Below are 20,833 nucleotides of genomic sequence, written 5' to 3'. Positions count from 1 at the left end.
TGTGGTAGGTCCTGTCCTCTCTCTGTCTGGGCAGCCTTAGCTGCAGCTTAGAAGACTGTCTCCACCTCAAGGTGGTATGTAGTTAAGACTTTAGACAACTTTCTAGATAGACAGTACAAATGGACTTAGATCCACTCAGATCTGAACCCAGTGAAGTTGACAAGAGTCCCATAAGGAAGAAAAGGGAACACCAAACAGGATTCAATCAGTGTCTGTACTTGAAAGTGTAAGGTAACTTTATATGGTTAGGTCATTGTAGCATTACCCTTCTTCTCTAATAGCTGCATTCCAAGTCCCACACACATGGAAAAAGGAAGAAAGAGCAGGTCCAAACCATAATCACACTGCTAGGCCAAAAAGAGATGCAGGAACCCTTCTGAGAGAATGCATAAATCCTTGTTGCAGTAAGTCAGGCAAACACCAAAATGCTAAAGCTTGACCTGTATTTATAACCAACAACAACAACCATAATTAAGAAAGAAACTGAAGAGAAAAAGGTGGGATATCTGAGAGCTAAAGCTCTAAAATAGTCATAGTGCTGAACCTCACTCTGCACCAAAACAAAAGCTATGTCATCTACATACTTCTGCTGGCCCAGGAGCCAGTATATAGACATGAGATTGAAAGTGGAAGATAGGCAGGAGTTTGTGGGGTGCAGAAAAAGGAGGAAATAAAATAAAGGAGTGAACCATGGCAAAAAGAAAGCAGAGGGAGAGCTGCATAGACACCAGACTTTATAAGGCATCTAATTATTCTGAAATAAGAGCTGTCTATTTTGTGTGTACTGAAAAAGGCAAGGACTGGCTGTTGTAGCACAGCATGTTCCAAAATGGCCAGCCTTCACCTCCAGGTACAACCTGTTAGATTGGAGGGGGGAAGAATCACTACACATTTGCAGCTACAGTACCATGTCCTCTCCCAGCAAAAGTGCCACTACTCATCCCAAAAGAGTGGACATTTGGCATAGCAAAATTCAAGTTAACTTACATCTGGGTGAGAAGTCATGGGTCAAGTCTGGGATGGAAAGAATGGCAAGGTCAGAGGGAAGAAAAGGTAGAGGCAAGGACAAAGGAGCATGTGGAATTCTGTCCAAATATAAGCAAAGTCATATGGAACCAAATTCTATGACTTCTTATTCACAACTCCTTCATTTAGCAACTTAGATTACCTTTTTATTTTTTAAGTGCTCTGTAGACATAAACAGGTCATGATCATTCAATTTAACCATCATATGTTTAATCAATAAAACATGTTAGAACATAAGTTGACATTAAAAAAAAAAAAAAACAAAAACAAAAAAACAAACCACATTTAAATGCATGCTGTGGAACCTATAAGCTCTGCTTAGTACTCGGTCCATTAATTTGTGGTTTGTTTTGGGTTTTTTTTAATAAATTATGTTAAAAGTTGCTTGCATATTCTTACTGTGAATAAACAGAAATCTTGACAAACCAGCACTGCCTAAATGAAGAAAGTTTTTTCCTTACCCTCAGATGATGAGGTCCAGTATTATTTCAAATAAACTGCCCTGGTTATCTTAATAATAATCTTCAGTACTACAGTGACACCTCAGCTCTTCTACAACATTCACTTTCATTCCTGTTTGATCAAGCTTTCATGAACTGTTAAAGTGTATTTACTGTGCATTAACCTGAGGGGGTTTTTTTTGGTTTTTTTTTTAATTACCTAGAAGCTAACCAAGTCTCTAGTTTTATAGGTGAGAAGCTGAGTAGACTATGGCACTCATTTACCACTCAGGGCTTCCTGCCCCATTATAGTGCTCTCCCAAGATGTGTATCTTGTGGCCCTTACTGTCTTGACATCCAGCTGCCCCTTTACCTATGCTCCAACACCGTGTATGTGGAGTCTGGAATTCTGTTTACTCTGTCACTCTAATACTTTCCTTGCACTTAAGCCTGACAACTGAATGAGATTTTTCCTGATACTGGTTGTAAGTCTGTAGAGAACACACAGTCCTGACAGAAGGCTGGCAGTGTTTTACACAGATGAACTTCTAGTTACTCAGCAACCAGCCTTGTCCCTTTTCCACATTTTTTAAATTGGCATTGGATTAATATTTTTTTTGCATGTCTTCTCAACACTAGTCTTTTTTTCAGTATTAACACAGTCCTAGACTTTCTTTAAAACAGCTGAAAGGAGCAGAGTACATTCTACCAGCCAAGAAGCTGATTCCCGGAAGGAGTGGCTTGAGGCACTGAGCAGCTGACATGACAAGCAGGGCTGTGCAGCACTGTCCTGGTCTGCCTTTCTAAAATACAGTTTGCAAGGACATCAGCAGAGTCCCCACAGACTGCTTTAATATTTTTGGGGTAAGTGGGGTGAAATTCCCTGCTGTCAGCCAACCATTTGGTTTGCTGCCTCCTCAGTATGGAATTTTACTCCTCAACCAAGGAGAATTCCTAGGACAAATTCTGTTTATTGCACTTGCCTCTGCAGAAGAAAGAGACACAGGGACATGGAGGCTGTTACACTTCCCCCCCCCCTCTACTGCGTAAAACACAGATTGGTGAATTCAGGTCATGAGCAAAAAAAAAAAATTAATTTAGGGAGCCACACGTGAGGATATGTACACAATCTTTGGAACATCCTGCTGGACTTGGGAAAGGACTTCCCTGTTTTTCTGCAGAGCTACAAGACCAGCTGACAAATCTAAGGGAACTTGTATAAGAAATCAGCCAAGCTTAAACACCTATTTGATTTACTCAGAAAAAGTGCATTTGTATAAAATAATGAGCTATTCAGTGTCTTCTCATCTTTTGTGAGCTTGTGTAAGGTGTATGCAATAGATATAGCATAAGTTACAATGCCTCAGGTGATTAGAGGCTATTCAAACAATAGTAAATTCAGCCGACATATTAAACAAAATTCACAACTGATGATTGAAGGTGCAGTTCTAAAAAAGACTAAATTAAGTTCTGATTTTGGCAGATCATCTCATCACTACAGTTTTACAACTTTAACTCATTTTGTTAAATGAAGTAGTGAACTTCTCTAAAGCGTCTTTGAAGGACTTGATCAAGTAAGCTCCCAGTTCATTGTTTGTCTCCTGAACAGCTGCATCGTAACTCCCAAAGAGTGGTGTTGAAGCCTTCATATCCTCTCTGTTTGCTTGGAGTAAAATGAGGTTAAGCTCCTCTGCTACCCTTTCATATTTTTGGTGATCAAACCTGCAAAGACTGGCATCATCAATGGGGTAGGTGATGCCAATAGGGTAGCAGTCCCTTGGAACTGGGAACTCCACATTTTTCAGCGTTGGCAATTCACAGAGAAATGTGAAAAGGTGTTTAAGTGCTTGGGATGACAGTGGGTTTCCAATGAACTTAAACTCCTGTAGTTTCTGACAAGGGCTTAAACCTAAAATCAACATGTTGACATGAGTGTCTTGGATATTACAGTCCTCCAGGGTAAGACTCCTGAGGACTGAAGAGCAATGGCTGAGGAGCTTAAAGAATGTTGATGGGTAAAGCTCAGGTATATCGTGACCACTCAGGTCCAGGGCTTCCAAGTGATTGGCATGGAAGCTATTGGCTAAATAGGCCATATCAGCATGATTCAAGGAGCAGTTAGAAACATCCAGCATCTTCAGTGGAGTTTTTAGTGGGCTGCAGAATTAAAGAGGAAAAAAGTTAGGTACAAAATGTTGAAAAGCTACATTTACAAAATTTCATGCATCTAGCCACATTGTGAATGCAGTCATCTACCACATTATTTTTTCTAACCTTTCTTGAGAAACAGAAGCATGTGACAACAATAACAAGTATATTTTCCTCCTGAAAGTAGTACCATTAATTATCTCCTTCTTTACATGACTCCACTGTGCTATTTTAATGGGGTTTAATTTGTTAATATTCTATATATCTATTTTGTAACCAGTTATATGTTGTCAAGTGTCTGCAAGTGACTTGCTGACTATCGTAAGAGCATTGGTAACTGCTTCTTGTAGAAAGCTGCTATAATTCCAGTGATTTAGATAATTTCCATTAAGGAAGGATTAATTCCAATATGAAAGCCAATCAGTATTCTGACAGGATATCTGCTTTTGTTTCTAGTTGGGTTTTTTTCTGTTACATTTTTAAATGCCCAAGAGGTTTACACTTTGTAGTGTTCTGGAGTTGCAAAGAGACCTTCTGATGAAGAAGGTTGGAAGAAGTGTAACTGAGATTATCTGATCTGAAAGATGATCACTTTCATACTTACTACATCTTAGTGAGACTTCCGCCACAGGGCTCAGCTGGATCAACCTTAGAAAGTTGCAAATCATTTAAATTGCATCAATCAACATAAGCAGTATGCTATTCACAAATTTTAAATAAAATGGCTTCTTGTACAGGAAGAATTTTAGGTGATTTGTCTGGATGAAACTTTTATCTGCCTTTTTACTTCTAGATGCTCTGAAAAGCTTACCATTAACTTATTTCCTGTTCCAATATGAATACTGCTCACTGGTAGTTTGCTAGCTTTTTGCAAATTGCCAATTTTCCACAGGAATTCATAATGAATATTCATGTATCCGCTTAGTTTGCAGTACAGAAAAACATCAGATCTCTCTTGTCTTGAGACAAGAGACACAACAAGCAACTGAAATCAAAGTCTCAAATCAAAATCTACTATTCCCGTGCCCTCCTTAAAATACAGTACCTGTGGAAACGTATATTTACTTACTGTTCTTTAGCGGACAAAAATTCACTATATATTGTAAAAAATACTTGGAATATGACTCAGGATTTGCACCAAAGGCCAATGCAAGCTGATTAATACAGAAGCTCAAATAAAAAAATGTCTGGGTGTACCACTCTCTTACGTGGTAGCTGAAAGTATATTCTCACCAGATGGACTCTGGAAGACTAATCAAAACAGTCAGCTTTTCAAAGTGTATCAGGTATACATTGGCTGCCAATTCTCCCCAACAAATAATCTTTCCCAGTTTCCTGCTGCCCCTTCCCACACACACCCTGAGATACACTCACTTCCCTTACTCTCAGAGATTCCCAGCTTGCTGGTGGCACAAAGTGCTCTTTTTTACAGTGCGAGTGAAAGCAGGATGACCAAATTACCTGAGAAGTTTCTGTATTCTTCCAGTGAGTATAGAAAATGACATACTCAGCTCGGTGAGCTGCGTCATTTCACCCATCTTTTCTCCAATGTTAGAAAGCATCTGTTCATCTGTAGCTGTGAACCTCCGCACATTAAATGTTCGTGCTGGCAAGGTCAAGGACATCAGTAGAGGGAAGTGGATGCTGTTGAAGAGTATTTCCAAGTGTTCCATTTCCAAGTGAACATTATGAACTATTTCCAGTTTGCGCAACAAGGAGGGATCAGTGAGCTTTATGATATAGAAGAATTTCTGCAAGGTCAGGTTGTCAGATCTGAATGCCACACAGCAGATTTTCAGTGGACAACTGCATTTCTTCAACAGGGCCTGCACGACCAGCTCATAGTTACGCTCTGTAACAAACAAGTCAATTAGCACATTGATACTGATTTCAAAGGTACCTGGATTGCACCGTGCTTGTTGCAGGTAAACCAGCAGTTCTGAACAAAGCTTAGAGAGCAGCTGTGTCCTGGCCCACCTGCCCATTGTCTTCTTGCACTTACAGAACTGAACTTCAACATCTTTTATACCCGTCAGGTCGACCACTTTCAACTTTTTCATGTAGGGAGAAGACTGATTCAGCACATAGTCCCTCAGCCCTGTCAGACAGCTTTCCAAGCACACTGAGCATGTTCTATGGCTCAGGTCTTCCTGGTAGTCCAGAGTAGCTCCCAAAAGTTTTCCCATGTTAAAGTCAAAAAGTGGCCAGTTCTCTACCAAGTCGTGAATCACTTCCCCTTGCTCCAGTAAATAGCTGGCTTTAAAAAGAAGAGGAAAAAGATCATGGGCAACAGCACCGAGACTCTTCCTGGCAAACTCTGCATTTGACACGAATGCTTCGGCACTAATGAATCGGAGAGACTTCATTGTTGTCCTGAACTCCTTACTGTCATGGAGAGTGACTTCTATATTTAACTACAGATCCTGGTTGCTTACGATGTTCTATTTTTATCTGCAGCTGCTGTTTGCTGCTAGCGGAAGCCTGGGAAGCCAGAGTGAACAGTCACATGCTGCTTTCTATTTTAGAGCTATACTGTGAGTCTGCGGTAATCATCTGTGAGATCTTTAGTCAGAGAGCTTTTAAGCCCTCGTATTTATATCAAAGATAAGTAAATACAGACTGCTCCCCAGCAGGACCAGTAAGACCAGTGCAGTACACACACATGAGAATATTGCTATATCTTTTTTATGCCATACAAAAAAAGCACTCAGAGTTCCACTTAAACACATAACATGATCTGTATTACACTTTTCTTTCCATGAAAGATGCTATGCTGGGGATTCACATGCTGATTTCAATGGGGATTATTTCCCAGAGTTAGTATAGAGCTTCTCCTAAAAACTACAGCCATAAAGGAAAGACTGAGGCACTACAGTCATCGGGCTACAACGATGTCCCTCTGTTTTGCCCTTCCTATCAGCAAGGAATAGCTAATACAGTTTCTGCAGTGGAAAAGACAGGAGACTCTAGAAGAGCTCAGAGCCTTGGTCACCAGGACACTTGCTTGTGATAGGAGACTGAAGGTTGATTACAAGACAAGCTGAACAAAACAGAGCACCATTAAAACTCTCTCATAACTTTCCAGGCAAGCATCTTACTGCTCTTGCTTTGAGCAACAGATGGTCTTTTCTACCCTTTCATTTGAGAAATGATGGTTCCATTGTGATACTGAATGGGACAGCATTCAAAATCTACCCAGGCTAGGAGAAAAGCCTCTGTCACCCAGCTATCACAAGAGATGATGTTTCTTTCTTTCAATCTGGCGCTTCCTGCCAGGGGAAGCATTGATGGACACCTCCCTCACCTCTCATGTGTTTTGCTAGGCAGCCAGTGGGATGGAGACTTCCTTCAAGCTGTGCTGACCCTGTTTTTCCAGATAATTCCACAACTGTTTTGCTGTGAAAAATTCACAACACACTTGAAAGATTCAAATTTTTTTTCTTTTCAAGTAAACTCATGGTGGAATATTTGAATATTTTATCAAAAACAAAAGAAAAATCCCAAATATGCTTTAAATTACAGGGAAGAAACATCTTTATTGTGTCATTCTGAGGAAGCTCACTATTTTACAGACTTCTGGTTTGTATTGTTTTAATTTTGCCTTGAAATAGATGAGTGGTAAAAAACCAAAAAAGGTGAAACAGATAGAACGTGACAAGGTATTAAGTATTTTCCTCTCTTTTTCAACTCCAGTTCATGTATATCAGATGATGATGTAGGTATTACAGTATTTTGTGCAATTTTATAAATGCTGAAACTGACCACATATAACTGATCCCTGTATGACAAGAAAAATGTACAAACTGAAACTTTTGTCAGTTTAGTTTTATTGCCTTTAGAAAGAACTAAGCTAGCCATTGAGGCATATACACAGTTTTTTATCAATTTACCTAGTACATGCGGACCTCTTTATCTGCTTAGCTGGTATATTTGGACTAGTGGTCCAAAAGTTCCAAAATAAACTACTCTACTATTGTCCCAGATTTTTATTAGAATACAGAAAGAGGAATGCTGCCTGGTTGTATAGGGATGGGGTCAGAAAGGCCAAGGCTTGGCTGGAGCTGAACTTGGCAAGGGTAAGAAAAGTAAGAAGAGCTTCCATAGGTATTTCAGCCAAAAAAGAGAGGTCAAAGAAAGTGTACTCCTCTGATGAACACAGCTGGGAAACTGGTAATAACAGACTAAGAGAAGGCTGAGGTCCAGTTGTTTTGCCTCAGTCCCCACTGACAAATCTCTCTTCTCACACCTTGCAAGGCAGGATTGGGGGAGCAAAGTCCCTCCCACTGTAAAAGAATATTGGGCTTGGGACTACCTGCAGAACCTGAATGTCCATAAAAATCGAACAAATGTCCATAAGAATTGAACATAACAAGATGAATCCCAGAATCCTGTGGGAATTGCCTGATGCAGTTGCCAAGCCACTCTCCATAATACTTGAAAATTCATGCCACTCAGGTGAAGTCCCAGGTGACTGGAAAAGGGGAAACACTGTACCCATCTTTAAAAAGGGTAGAGAAGACAACCCTGGGATCTACTGACCTACCAACCTCAACCTCTGTGCCTGGAAGATCCTAGAACAGATCCTCCTAAAAGCCATGCTAAGGCACGTGGAGAACAGGGAGCTGATTTGGGACAACCAGCACAGCTTTACCAAGGGCAAGTCCTGCCTGTCCAACCTAGTGGACTTCTGTGATGGAGTGACTACATCAGGGGAAAAGGGAAGGGCTGTGACTGTCATTTGTCAGGATTTCTGTGAGGCCTTTGACCTGGTCCCTGACAAAATCGTTTTCTTTAAATTGGAGAGAGATGGATTTGATGCATGGACTGTTTGGTGGATAAGGAATTGGCTGGACAGCTGTATCCAGAAAGTATCGGTCAGCAGCTGAATGGAGATCAGTGACAAGTGGTGTCCCTCAGGGGTCCTTATGGAGACAAGGACTGTCTCAATCAATGACCCTTAGCAAATCTGCAGATGCCATCAAGCTGAGTGTTACAGTTGACCTGTGCAAGGGATGAGATGCCATCCAGGAGGACCTGGAAAAGCTTGGAAGTGGGCTCATGGGAACCTCACGAGCTTTAACAAGATGAAATGTGAGGTGCGGCACCTGGGTTGGGGCAACTCCCTGTATCAACACAGGCTGAGGCATGAGAGGATTGACAGCAGCCCTGAAGGGAAGAACTTGGAGGTCTGCTGGAGGTGAGCCAGCAGGGTGCACTCCCAGCCCAGAAAGCCAAGTATATCCCAGGTTCCATCAAAAGCAGTGAGACCAGCAGGGCAAGGGAGAAGATTCTCTCCCTCTCCTCTGGTGAGATGCGATCTGGAGTCTAGACTTTCAGTATTTACCTGTCTAGGAGCCCTTACATCCTTGTCCAGGCATTTCTATATGAAAAACTATCCAGCTTCAGCAGTCTGTCTAGCCTTGTTTGGTGGTTTAAATGCAGATGGCAACTAAGTCCGACGTGGCTGCTCTCTCACTACCCCCTCTCCAGGGGGATGGGAAAGATAATTGTAAAATCCATGTGTTGAGATAAGAACAGTTTATTAACTGAAACAGAGTAAAAAGACAAAAAAAAGAAAGAAAAAACACAATACAAATAAAAACCAAAACAAAATAAAAGATAAAACCAAAACCCTTGCCTCACGTAAAGCAACAGAAGCTGTCCGCTGCACTCTGTTATTTCCATTCTCTGCCGCATCTGCCACTGTCATCTCTGCATCTCGAACCATAAACCTGGGCACAATTCTTTCCAGGGAAAGCTGGAAGAGAAATAGGTAGCAGCACAAGTAGCTGCAAGTTGAACTTTCTGTTTTCAAGTGCTAACGTGAATCCGCAAACAAGCGAGTGACAGACACGCTTCCTCTTGCAGCCTGTGCGATGCGCACACCAGTTCAGTGCTCTGCCTTCATTCTTATGCTCTTCGTACCATGTCGCGCTTTTATTCTGCCGGAGTCGAACCATCGTCTACTTGTCGCACAGAGCACTGTGCCGGCAGCGAAATGCTCCAGCCAACTGCTTCTGCCGAAACATAGCTGGGCTATGCACTTTCCCTCGCAGCGACATACGCCAGCACATTGGGTCTTTCTTCTCGTCCGAATGTAAAGGGAAAGATTCTCAGCTATGTCTGGCACAGAGAACAGGTTTAGGTCAACAAGCTCACCCAGAGCTTACCCTCGACGCGTGGAAACCTGTATTTGCACCACATTCCAGTGGCAGCCCTCTTTCTTTTACAGCCTGCACAGCGCCAGCAGATCGCGGTGCTCTCTGCACCTGCCTTCTCACTTCCAAGTACCACCGCGTACATTACAGCCTTGCAGGGAGCGAAGACGCGGATAGGCGTCTCGCACAGAAGAACGTGCCAGGACGAAAAGATGTTCTTCCTTTCTCCTCCTCCTTGCCCGAATGGTGGTGCTGTGTTGAAAATCTTGGCCAGCGAAAAGCTACTCCAGCAAGTGTTTCTCTCCTGACGCATTTCGCTGAGCGAGAGCTACACGGACAGTTTAGACTCTGTGAAACAGCAAGAAAATGCTTGTCCGTCGAGCTGAGGAAAATCCGTGCACAGCACTGCACGCAGCCACAGTTCGGGCAACGAAGAGGTGGAGGTTCAGAGAGCACCGCAGTCTGACTGCGCTGTGCAGGCTGTAAAAGAAAGAGGGCTGCCACTGGAATGTGGTGCAAATACAGGTTTCCCTGCGTCGAGTGTAAGCTCTGGGTGAGTTTGTTGACCTAACACTGTTCTCTGTGCCAAATGTAGCCGAGAATCCTTCCCTTTACATTTGGACGACAAGGAAGACAGAGAATGGAAATACAGAGTGCAGCGGACAGTTTCTGTTGCTTTACGTGTGGCAAAGGTAAAGTGCAGCCCAGCAGTGGCTTTTACTTCTGGAGCCTTTTTCTTTGGTAGCAGCTGCTGCAAGTGGGCAACGGAGCTGCGAGAGTGAATAATGTGACGGCATAGCTCTCTGAGAAGGAAGCTCCCCGAGCCGCAGTGTGTTGTGCTCAGTTTCAAGGCTACTTGCAGGAGGGGGGTACTTGAAGAACGCCTTCTTTCTGGACGCGTCCTTCTGGGTGTACTCAAGCTGCATGGACTCTGCAGCATTGAAGGTGTAAGAACCTGTTTCTGGCCAGGTTGTGTCCAGGAGTGCAACGGCTGCGCCTTACTCTCTGAAGCAGCCAGAGCATTCTCAGCTGAATCTGCTTGTGAAGCAGCTCTTGGCTGGACATTTGAAATTCGGTCCACTGAATACATGAACCCGGTGCCCAGCTGCTTCGTTCTTTGCCTTCTGTGCTCTGGACAGAACTGAAGCCCAGCGATGGCTTTGAGCTTTGCCGCACTTCAGCGTGATGGAAAGTGCATAGCCCAGGCATGTTTCGGCAGAAGCAGTTGGCTGGAGCATTTCGCTGCCGGCACAGTGCCCTGTGCCAGAAGTAGATGACTGTTTGACTCTGCCAGAATGAAAGCGCTACATCGGTACTAAAGAGGCCGAACGAAGGCGCAGAGCACGGGGCTCGTGTCCACAACATAGAATCTGACAAAGGAGCGTAGCTGGCACTCACCTGCCTGCCGAATTCAGGTTAGCATTGGGAAGGAGGAAGTTCAACAACAGCTACTTACTTGTGCTACTACTTATTCCTCTTCCAACCATCCCTGGAAACACTGGCGCTTACCTTTAGGCTCCGAGATGCAGAAAACACAGTGGTCGATGCCAAGGAGTGGGGAAGTAAGGAGTGCAACGGGGCGTTTAGGTGGCTTTACGTGAGGCAAGGGGATGATGCAGCCCCGTATTGGCTTTTTCTTCTAGTTCTTTTCTTCAGGATAGCAGCTAGCAATGGAGCTGCAAGAGCCAACAGTGGGATGGCACGTCTGTCGGAGAGGAAGCTACAGTGCTGCAGACTGCTGTGCACAGTTTTAATGCTGCTGTAACTACCGGGTACTTTTGGAACGTCTTCTGTCCTGACTCTCCCATCTCTGTGAGCTCTAGCTGCTTGAACTTGGCCACACTGAAGGTGTGTGGACGTGATTGCGCTGCGAGTATCAAGTCTTCCAGAGAAGAGGGATAGTCAACAAATGCTTTCTCACCTGGCCCATCTCTCAGTCCAAACTGTCCAGTGGCTGGAAACGCTGTGCTGCAAGGGTGGACTTACCCACTTTGAGAGAATGTGATGATGCTCTATATATAGTTGCGAAGGAAAGTGCAGGTCACTGGAATTTTTCGCCTAGTTTACAGACTTTAGAGGGACTATGAAGGCCAACGCCTTGTTCTAGCAGTTGTTCTCTGCATGCAGCTGCTGGATGTTTGGAAGGGGTTTGGGATCCGCGAGAGGTGGAGGGTAGGATGGTACATAGAGCTTGAAGGAAAGTATGTATCTCCAGGGCCTTTGATGCAGTTCAGTGGGTGCGAGTTACGTGCTGAGCATGTTCATGATGGCACAGAAAAGGTACTGAAAGAAAGAGGCCATGCTGGAAGTGCCTTTACTTTTGCCGCTTAGAAACTGCACAGCCAACAATGAAAAGATTCCTCTTGCTTCCCTGCTATGCGCAGGATCACATTCTTTTATGTCTCCAAGAGGCAGGATGCACAGCAGAGCTCTTCCACCAACTGCTCCCACACGACTGGGGCCGCGCCAGCGAAGCGCTTGGCTTTTTCCCCGGCACTGTCAGCGCTCATCGAAACAACCACACGATGGCGCTGAGGACTTGCAAAAGAAGGCCAAGCACCTGGCGCTGCTCGAAACCACCCCAAGGGCAGAGGCAAGTTGCAAACGTCCCTGCACTCAAATCAACGATGTCAGGACAAAAAGATTTCCCTAATCTTCCCCTTCCAAGAGCAGACTCTTCTTTACACCACACTCCAAGAGTCAGACAAACCTCTTTGGCCCAAACAAATCTTTTCCCTCTTGCAGATTCCACCCACCAACTTGAAACCATCTGGCAAAAACAGAGCTCAAAGTAGTGCCAGCTTGAGGAAGCTCTTGCTGTCTACAACTTCAACTGCACCCCTCAAACTAGCAGCACACACGCTGTTCTCAGCATTTTCCTTCTCAGCTCTAGGTACCATCCTAAGCCTTCCCTCTCCCAGAGTCAGGATCCAAAGACAACGGCACCAGGGACTGCTCACACACTAAAGGCACCACGACAAAAGGCTCACGAGCTTGGCCTTTGCATTCCCACTGACAGCTCAACAGCTCTAACCCAGAGCTCTGCCTGTTGGGAAAAGCCTTCAAAATCCCTAAGAGCACCTCATGTGTACATCCAAACCTGCTTTCCTTGCCAAAGAGAGCAACTACAAGCCCATCTCCAAAGAAACGGCATCCCCTCCTCCAAAATACAACACATCCAGGGACTGATCCACCTCCAGTATTGAGTATGTCCAACAATTGCCCCTACACGCACAGGGGCCAGAAGAGAAATGTCTTGCTGGACTCTTCCTCCCCATGGTACCTTAACATCTGCTCCAGCAACACTGGCACTATGTCCTTGCCTTCCCAAGGAAAAGCACTCCGAGTCTCTTGGCCTTGCCTTGCCGTCAGTACCTTGTCTAGTTCTTCTTAAGCTACCCTTGCTCTGCTTCCTTTGCCTATGTCTGCCTTGCCTCGCACTACCTACAACTTGCTGGCTTTGCTTTGCCCTGCCTGCCACTCTTTACCTTGCCTTCCATGCAGGCAAGGCGCTGCAAACCAAGTGCAGGCAATTGTGGGCAAGTCAAGGGAGAGGTAGGCAAGGCCAGAGTGGTGAGGGGAAAGCACTGCCCGGGAAGCTGTCTTTTCTACAAGAGGAGTTCGAGATACAGTTAAAAGTCATGTGGCAGAGAAAAAAGGCAATAATTGGTTTACAAGGGATGGCAAACAAGACATTCCAGAACCTTTGGCCCTACCAATATTAAAACAACTCCGTGAAGGGAGTCCTTGCACTTCCTGAGGATTGGCAGAAGCCCTCCTCATGATGTATGTTGCTGGGGGTCTTTTTAGACTGGCAAAACGAGCTGTTGAAGGTTGCTTGATCTGTGCTAAAGCAAACAGCCAAGTTACAAAGTAACTTGACAGGGGAGGGAGGCCTTGGGCTGCATGTCCCTTCCAAAGATGCCAGGTGGATTTTCCTGCAATGCCCCAAGTAGGAAGGCTTAATATCTTCCAGTAATCGTATGTGTTGGGGTTTTAGTTTAGTCCTAGGTTTTTTTTCTGTTAAAGGAATTTTTCCCCCCCCATACATGTTGCTAACGTAACAAATAGCTGATCGTTGGATACTTAAGAAAACAAAGAGCTACACACTGGGGGTGGGGTGGGCCTGGCTACTCTTTTGTTTCACCTGGTTGTGGGGTCAGTTCGCTCTCTGCGTCTGAGAGAGAGAGGAATCTGCTTGCTTTGGCTACTTTGCTTTCTGCTGGAAACAACACCGGGATCCCAAAGCCGCCCTCCCTGCCCCACTGGAGGCCAGGCTGTGGCCGCCCTGCCCCGCTGTTGCTTCGAGCCTTCACTGTGTTGTAGCTGTGCTCGCCCTGCCTGCCTAGACCTCCGGGGGGTTCTCCGTTTGGATACATCTCGTCTGGCCTCCGGGATTTGTGCTCATCCCTGCCACTCCAGCCTGCTGCTCCAGCCTGCCGTTCCAGCCTGCTGTTCCCAAAGCTCCAGCCGGACACCAGGGCCAGCTGTCCAGGGTTTGTGAAGCCTTTGTTCCATCCTTCCCTGGGATCCCAGGCCACTGGTGCCACGTGCTCCCCGAGCTCACTCCGGAGCGCCCCCTGCAGCCGCGGGGGAACCATCGCACCTGCCCTGCTCACCGGGAGCCGCCAGCGCCCCTGCCGGCTGTGACCATCACTGCACCAAAGGGGAAAGGGCCTGACAGCCGAGAAGGCTGGGACTGGGTTTGTGTTTGCTGTTACTGCCATAGTTATTGTTGTTTGTTTGACTGGTTATATAGATATATAATAGTAAAGAACTGTTATTCCTATTTCCCACATCTTTGCCTAAAGGCCCTTGATTTCAAAATTATAATAACTCGGAGGGAAAGGGGTTACATCTGGCACTTCAAGGGAGGCTTCTGCCTTCCTTAGCAGACACCTGTCTTTCAAAACCAAGACAGTATGTCAGCTAGCAAGGTGGCCAGAAGCATTTCCAACTGCTTCAGCAACGACAGGATCAGTTATTAAGGCATTTTTGGAACAAATAATTCCAAGATACAGCGTTGTAGAAGCAATAGACTCAGACAGGGGAACTCATTCTTTTTGAAGGAAACATCCTTCAAGGGGTTTTGGCTTCTTTAGGAATACAGTGGAACCTCCATAGGCCCTGGCACCCCCAGAGCTCGGCTCGGGTAGAAAACAGTGAATAGAGAAATAAACAACTTTTGAAGCTGGTAATAGAAACCAAGATGCCATGGGTAGGGCTTTGGACATTGGCTTTGGCGAGAATGAGGGCCCGACCCAGAAGAGAGATTCAGTTATCTCCCTTTCAGTCGTTGTTATGAATTACCCTGGTAAGTCTCAGCCTAGTGGGGGGGTAGAGGTAAGTGATGTATATTTAAAACCATCTGTGGCCAGGATACTGCTTCTTGTGAAACCCCTTCAACAGGAAGCTCAGCTGGCACAAGCCCTGCCTTTGGACTTTGCTGCTTGTAACATCCAACCAGGAGATTGAGTCCTAGTTAAGGAGTAGAAAGAAGCGCCAGTGGTGGTGAAATGGTGTGGTCCATTCCAAGTGTCACTGACGACAGAAACAGCCATCAAGACAGCTGAGCACTTGGGTCAAGGTCTCTGAAGCCTTGGAGATTTGGACATCTCAGCTGGAGGAGAAGGCTGGGAGGCTGTGACTGACACTCTGAAGGAGTGGGCTGGAGCAGTAGCCAGTGCTTCGACATCGGTGGAACACCCTGCGTGCCTACCCATAGACCATTTGCTGAAATAGTCCATATGGGCATCCCTCCTCTAGAATCTCTACTCACTGGGGGGCTAATACTTGCTGGATTATTTTATGTTAAGTGGTTTCTGTGTCTTCAATTGCCACAGGTGCTGCAGAAGACAACGGGAAAATTAGACTAGCTAATTAGATCACATTATTAAAATATTTTCCTTAATAGTTCTACTTTTATATGGTCAGCCAAGTTTAGGCCAGGAGTGGGAGAATCAATTTGCAGCCTTAGGAGAAGAAGTAGCAAAAGTTTTTAACCTTAGCAATTGCTGGCTCTGTGGAGGGCCAGGAGGATCTGAAGAGTGGCTATGGCTGGCTAGCCCAGCTGAACCTAAGTGGTGGGTCAACACCCGACGTGAGGTCCATAATAGGACGGGATTTTGGGCCAAAGAAGGAAGTCCATGGCCACTTCATTCTTCTCCAACAGGCACTTATTGCCTAAACAGGACAGGGCGGGTCTATGTAGGAAAAGGCGTTTGTCAATTGACTTTCTCTCTGGGTTTAAGCAATTGGGTTTGGCCCTCCAATTGCCCTCCTTACAATTGTTCCAAATATCAAGACAATTGCAATCAAATACCTGTTCAGCTCACTAATGGTAGCTGCGTAAGGTGTTCTTACCACACTTACCAAAATATTTGGAAGCCTGTAAAGCAATGGGGAGGGACAAGGGGTTTTTTTGACCACCTATTTTTAAGCTGTCCCCACAAAAATTCCACAAGTAGAAGACATGTTGTTCATGATTATCAGTGGGAATGGCAACACCGGATTGGAACTCAAACCCTTTTAGTGAGTTCTGCTCCAAATCCAACCAAAAACTTGCAGATGTAAATGTAGATGGGAACCCTGTGTGGGAGCTTGGAAATGCAAATACTGTGACCCTTATGGTGGGGCAACTATTGTTGGAGGACCGTTAGGTGTAGGTTACGGGCGGCCGGACGTAGATGGATGGAGACGAGAGATCTCTATAGGCAGGTCTTGGGACACAGTCGGTTTATTGCAAAGGGCGTGGGTATAGGGGCACTGCTCAGAGCTGCCAGACTCAGCTCTGAGCAGGCCCAAGAGAGCAAGAGAGTAAGCGGGTAAGAGAGAGAGAGAGAGAGTGTAAGAGCAAGAGTAAGAGTAAGAGCAAGAGTAGAAGTGGAAGTGGAAGTGTCTGAAGTCCTGGTTACAATACAATAAATCATCTTCTGTACTGAATATTCTAATTGTCACTAACCAATCTAATACAAGATACAAATCCTATAGCATTTACATACAGCCTATAAGAGTTCTTATATTACCATAGAGTGTTACATCTTAACTTCTAGAAACTACTCTTTGGACCCCTTCTGCTGAGCTAGTAGGGTCTGCTCTGACCCTTGGACCTGCTTGCAAGCAGAGGGTATTGTTCCATCAAGAGGGGATTACCTTCAGTCGGCCATACCATTGTTTTCCAGTTGTTCAGTAACTAAGACTTGGTATTTCAAAAGTGGCTTTCATTTCGATGTTGCCTGTAGTTTTCATATTCCCAAAATCTTTTGTCAGGCAATCATATTTATAAGGCTTTCCTGTTTCATCTTCCCCAACATCTTCCCCTTTCCGATGAACAATTAAGATATTAGACATAGTCCTACTCGTCATTTTTTGCACACACTAAAGTATACAAGGTACTGCTACTAAAACTATAATTATTACTACTAGAATAATCAAGCCTATTTTACAGAGTTCCCTTAGCCAAGGTGCAAAGCTCCAACCATCAAACAAACTGTCTAGCCAGGACGAGTTATCTGTTGTAATTTGGTTAGCTAGGTCCCTTAGGTTTTGTAACTGTTTGTGAATGGAAACAGAATGATCGGATAAGTTCATACAGCATAATCCTTCAAAATCTTCACAGCCATGCCCATGTGCTAATAAAAGATAATCAATAGCAGCTCTATTTTGTAAAGTGGCATGTCTGACTGCCTCTTCATCGCTTAACAAGTCACTGATCGTAGTAGAGGTGGCATTTACCTCCTTGCTGAGCCAACATCCCAACTTGTTTAACTGTTTTAGTGCAATTGAGGAACTTAACTGAGGAAGAAAAATGCTCGCAACAATTGATTTTTCAGAGTTCCAAGGGTGAAAGTCACTATCACAGTCGCTTTCATACTGATGTCCCCAGGAAGATCTAATCTTTCTGTTTTTCTTTTTGATTACTTCTTTGACGCTGGGAGCAATAATTGTAAGTTGTCCCAGAGCACAAGGGCCACCATCTATTTTTGAAGGTATACCTTGCCAGGCTCTGTCTCCACAGATGAGCCAAATTCCTCTAGGGAATCGAATAGGAAGTTTGTTAAAACGATCTGCATGAGGTTCGTCATATATAAGAAGCTTAGCTTGGTTGCACCAAGAAGTTACATTGCTATAAGCTGGGTGATATGGGGTAACATTTAAACGAGGACCGTTTTCTCCTAGAAAGTGAAAGAAATAGCAGGTATCCATAGTTAACGAGCCTAGGATTTCTAGCTCTTGAAGGTCAGATTTATCAATTTTAGAATTATCAATATAAGTTTGGTGTTTATGGCTGGTAGTTGGAGATACTTGATGATCGTCGTATGGCCAGTACTTATCAAGAGTAACATTATCAAAACCTTCTGGTAAAGGTATTCCAACTAAACAGGTTGAAAAAGGTTTGTCAGGGCTTGTGTCAGATAGACAGATGGTATCGGAGCCTGCAGATTTGGCTAAAGCAACCCAAACATTTGTCTTTGGTTGATTTACAGGTAAAGCTTCACTACAAAAACTAAAACATAAGAATAAAAGCAACATGCACGCGCGCAGATGAGAAAACTCCATTATTTTCTTGAGCTGTTTTTGGCAGATCGCTTTCTTCTGGTGATTCTGCACACTTCAGGTTTGGGTGCTTGCTTCCTGGCTTCCACTTGTGGGGTCACTGGCTGGTGTGGAGGCGTCGGCAGGCTTTGATGCGTGGTATGGCCTCACGTTTTTTGCTGGAACCCACTTGAGCTTTCCACCTGTGGAAACACACGCAAACCCCTTCCCCCATGTTATAAGATTGTATGGTCCTTCTATTTTTCCTGATTCTAGATTCTTAATTAAAACTGGAGGGTGCTCTTTTAGTTTTGCTTTTTTGTTGTTTAAGAAATGTCTGAAGATGGGGGGATCAGGCTCTTCTGCAGAGCTATTCAAAAAATTATAAACATACAAAGCCTTATTCAACCTCCTTTGAGGTGTATCCTGGGCTTCTCCCCTTTTCTGTTGATTTAAAATGCGTTTTAAAGTTTGATGTGTTTCTTTTAGGGTACTTTTTGGCAGTTGTTTAAGATACGGTGAGCAAATACCACTGTCCTTTATTGCTTTCCGCAACTCTTTAATCTCATGGTGTGGGATAGCTTGCCATGTTCTAGGACCACCAGCTTGCTGGCTGAATAGTACAGGCATAGCTAAAGGATTTAGATTTTCCTCTTTGCAAATTTGGCGTCTGACTTCATGCCAGTCTGTAAATTGAAAATTATTGAAACATTTTTGGGAGTTTTCTACTTTCGGGATTAATGCATGCGAATCTTCAGGGTTTAGTGTCTCTTTCTGAGTTGAGAAGTCTGTCCCAAACACTGGGGGGACACCAGAGCTGTTTGGGAACAGACTTAGTTCTTTTTCGGAATTGTTTTGTATTGGGATTAAGGGGTTGGCATTTGCAGGGGCAGAATAGTTCTCAGTCTGTCCTGTATTTATAAAAGCAGGTGTCATATTCCATCCTCCCTCTCCTTGCTGCACGGCTTGTGTGCCTGGCTGTGGCTGTGCGATCGATTGGTGATACAAAGTAGTCCCATTCGGTGTCAGGAGCGCAGAAGGCGGTAGCGCGGCTGGGTGTTCGAGGGAATGCGAGCGTGATTCGGTGCTGCTTGGGTTGGTTCCGGGAAGCGGTGGCGGAGTCAGGGAGGCAGGCGGCGGAGTCGCGGGAAGATGCGCGGCTGGTCCCGGGAGTGGTGCTGTGGTTGGAGGAGTGCGAGCGGAGTGATATGGCTGATCCGGGAGTTGCAGCAATTGCGCATGTGTGGGTTGCAGCAATTGCGCATGCGCAGGTTGCAGCAATTGCGCATGCGTGGGTTGCGTCATCAGGTCCGCGCGGCAGGCTGTAATGGCAGTAGTCTGTGTGGCAGATGGTTCGGGCAGAGCGGGAGATGGCAGGACTGCAGAACAAGGGGCTGGGGCTGCGGCCGCGGGAGGCAGGAGGGCTGGTGGCTGGATCGCGGCGTGCTGCTGCTGGGAGCTTGTAGGCTGGGCTGGGGTGGGTGGTGGTGCGGTGGGCAGAAACGGCGCCGGCGGAGCGGCGGTGCCGGGAGACGGAGCTGGAGCAGCGGCAGGAACGGAGGAGACTGCAGACATCCGTGCAGACAGTGCGGCACCGGCACCAAGTGGCTCGCAGAGCTGGGGCGCTCCGCGTCCCAGCGCAAGCGATGGTGTGCCGGGATCAGGGAACCGCACAGGAACGGCAGCAGGGACAGGAGTAGACGCAGGCGTCTGTGCTGCCGCGGGGCCGGGGGACAGCTCGGGGCGTGCTGTGTGTGCTTGAACGGCAGGGTGGGGGGGTAGGGTTACTGCGGTAACGTGCACAGGGGATGCCGGGGGCAGCAGCGCGGCCGTGACCGGCGCTGTAGGCACCAGTGGTTCGGGAGTGGTAGGAGACTGTGAAGACACAGCAGCGGCGGACGCGGATGGAACAATGGCTACCATCGGCACCGTGTCGGGGGGGGGACCTGGGGGGCTGGAAGAAGGGTCGCGACTTGGCTTTGCGGGGGGCCGGCTATAATGGCAGCCATGGCCATAACCGGCGCGGCTGGGGGAGGGGTAACACCCATAGGTAGCAGGGGGGTAGGCGCTGGTCCCGCAGGGGTACCGCCGGGGGACGGGGCCACGATGCTGCCAGCAGCAGGGGGTGGGGTAAGAATGACGGCAGCAGGGGGGGGTGGAGCCGCGATGACGGAAACGGGGGGGGGGCATGGGGGGGCAGGGGCAAGGGGCGGGGCCGCGGAGACGCTGGAACCGAAGGCGGGGACCGCGGGGGATGGGGCAGCGGGGACGAGCGGGATGGCGGGGGCGGGGATGGCGGGAGCGGTGGGAGGGGCCGTAGGGTCCGGTGGGGTGGCTGGGGCCGGGGTAACGGGTGTGGGGACCGCGAGCGCGGGGGGCGGGGCGGCGCGAGTCAGCCGGACCGCGGGTACTGGAGCCGCGGGGTCCGGCGGAGGGGCGGGGGCTGTGCTCCGCTGCGGGCTCGCAGCGGCAAGGGGCGGACTCGCAGCAGGAGCCGGGCTCGGCGGGGTGACTGCTGCGGGCGGC

At 46.4% G+C, this 20,833-nt stretch overlaps 1 protein-coding gene across 1 annotated transcript; it reads right to left on the bottom strand.

Annotated features, from left to right (window-relative positions):
• Positions 1-1,150: 1,150 nt before the first annotated feature.
• Positions 1,151-6,262, bottom strand: LRRC14B (leucine rich repeat containing 14B). Its single transcript, XM_032102643.1, has 2 exons — positions 5,076-6,262; positions 1,151-3,623 (listed from the first exon to the last, which is right to left on the bottom strand). The coding sequence occupies exons 1-2, from the start codon at positions 5,978-5,980 to the stop codon at positions 2,978-2,980; spliced, it is 1,551 nt and encodes a 516-aa protein (XP_031958534.1). The 5' UTR covers positions 5,981-6,262; the 3' UTR covers positions 1,151-2,977.
• Between the last annotated feature and the right edge of the window lie 14,571 nt (positions 6,263-20,833).

This window comes from Corvus moneduloides, chromosome 1 (assembly GCF_009650955.1).
Source record: "Corvus moneduloides isolate bCorMon1 chromosome 1, bCorMon1.pri, whole genome shotgun sequence".
NCBI classification, from domain to species: Eukaryota; Metazoa; Chordata; class Aves; order Passeriformes; family Corvidae; genus Corvus; species Corvus moneduloides.
Note: the sequence above shows the minus strand (reverse complement) of the source record. Positions and strands in the feature narration are given on the sequence as shown.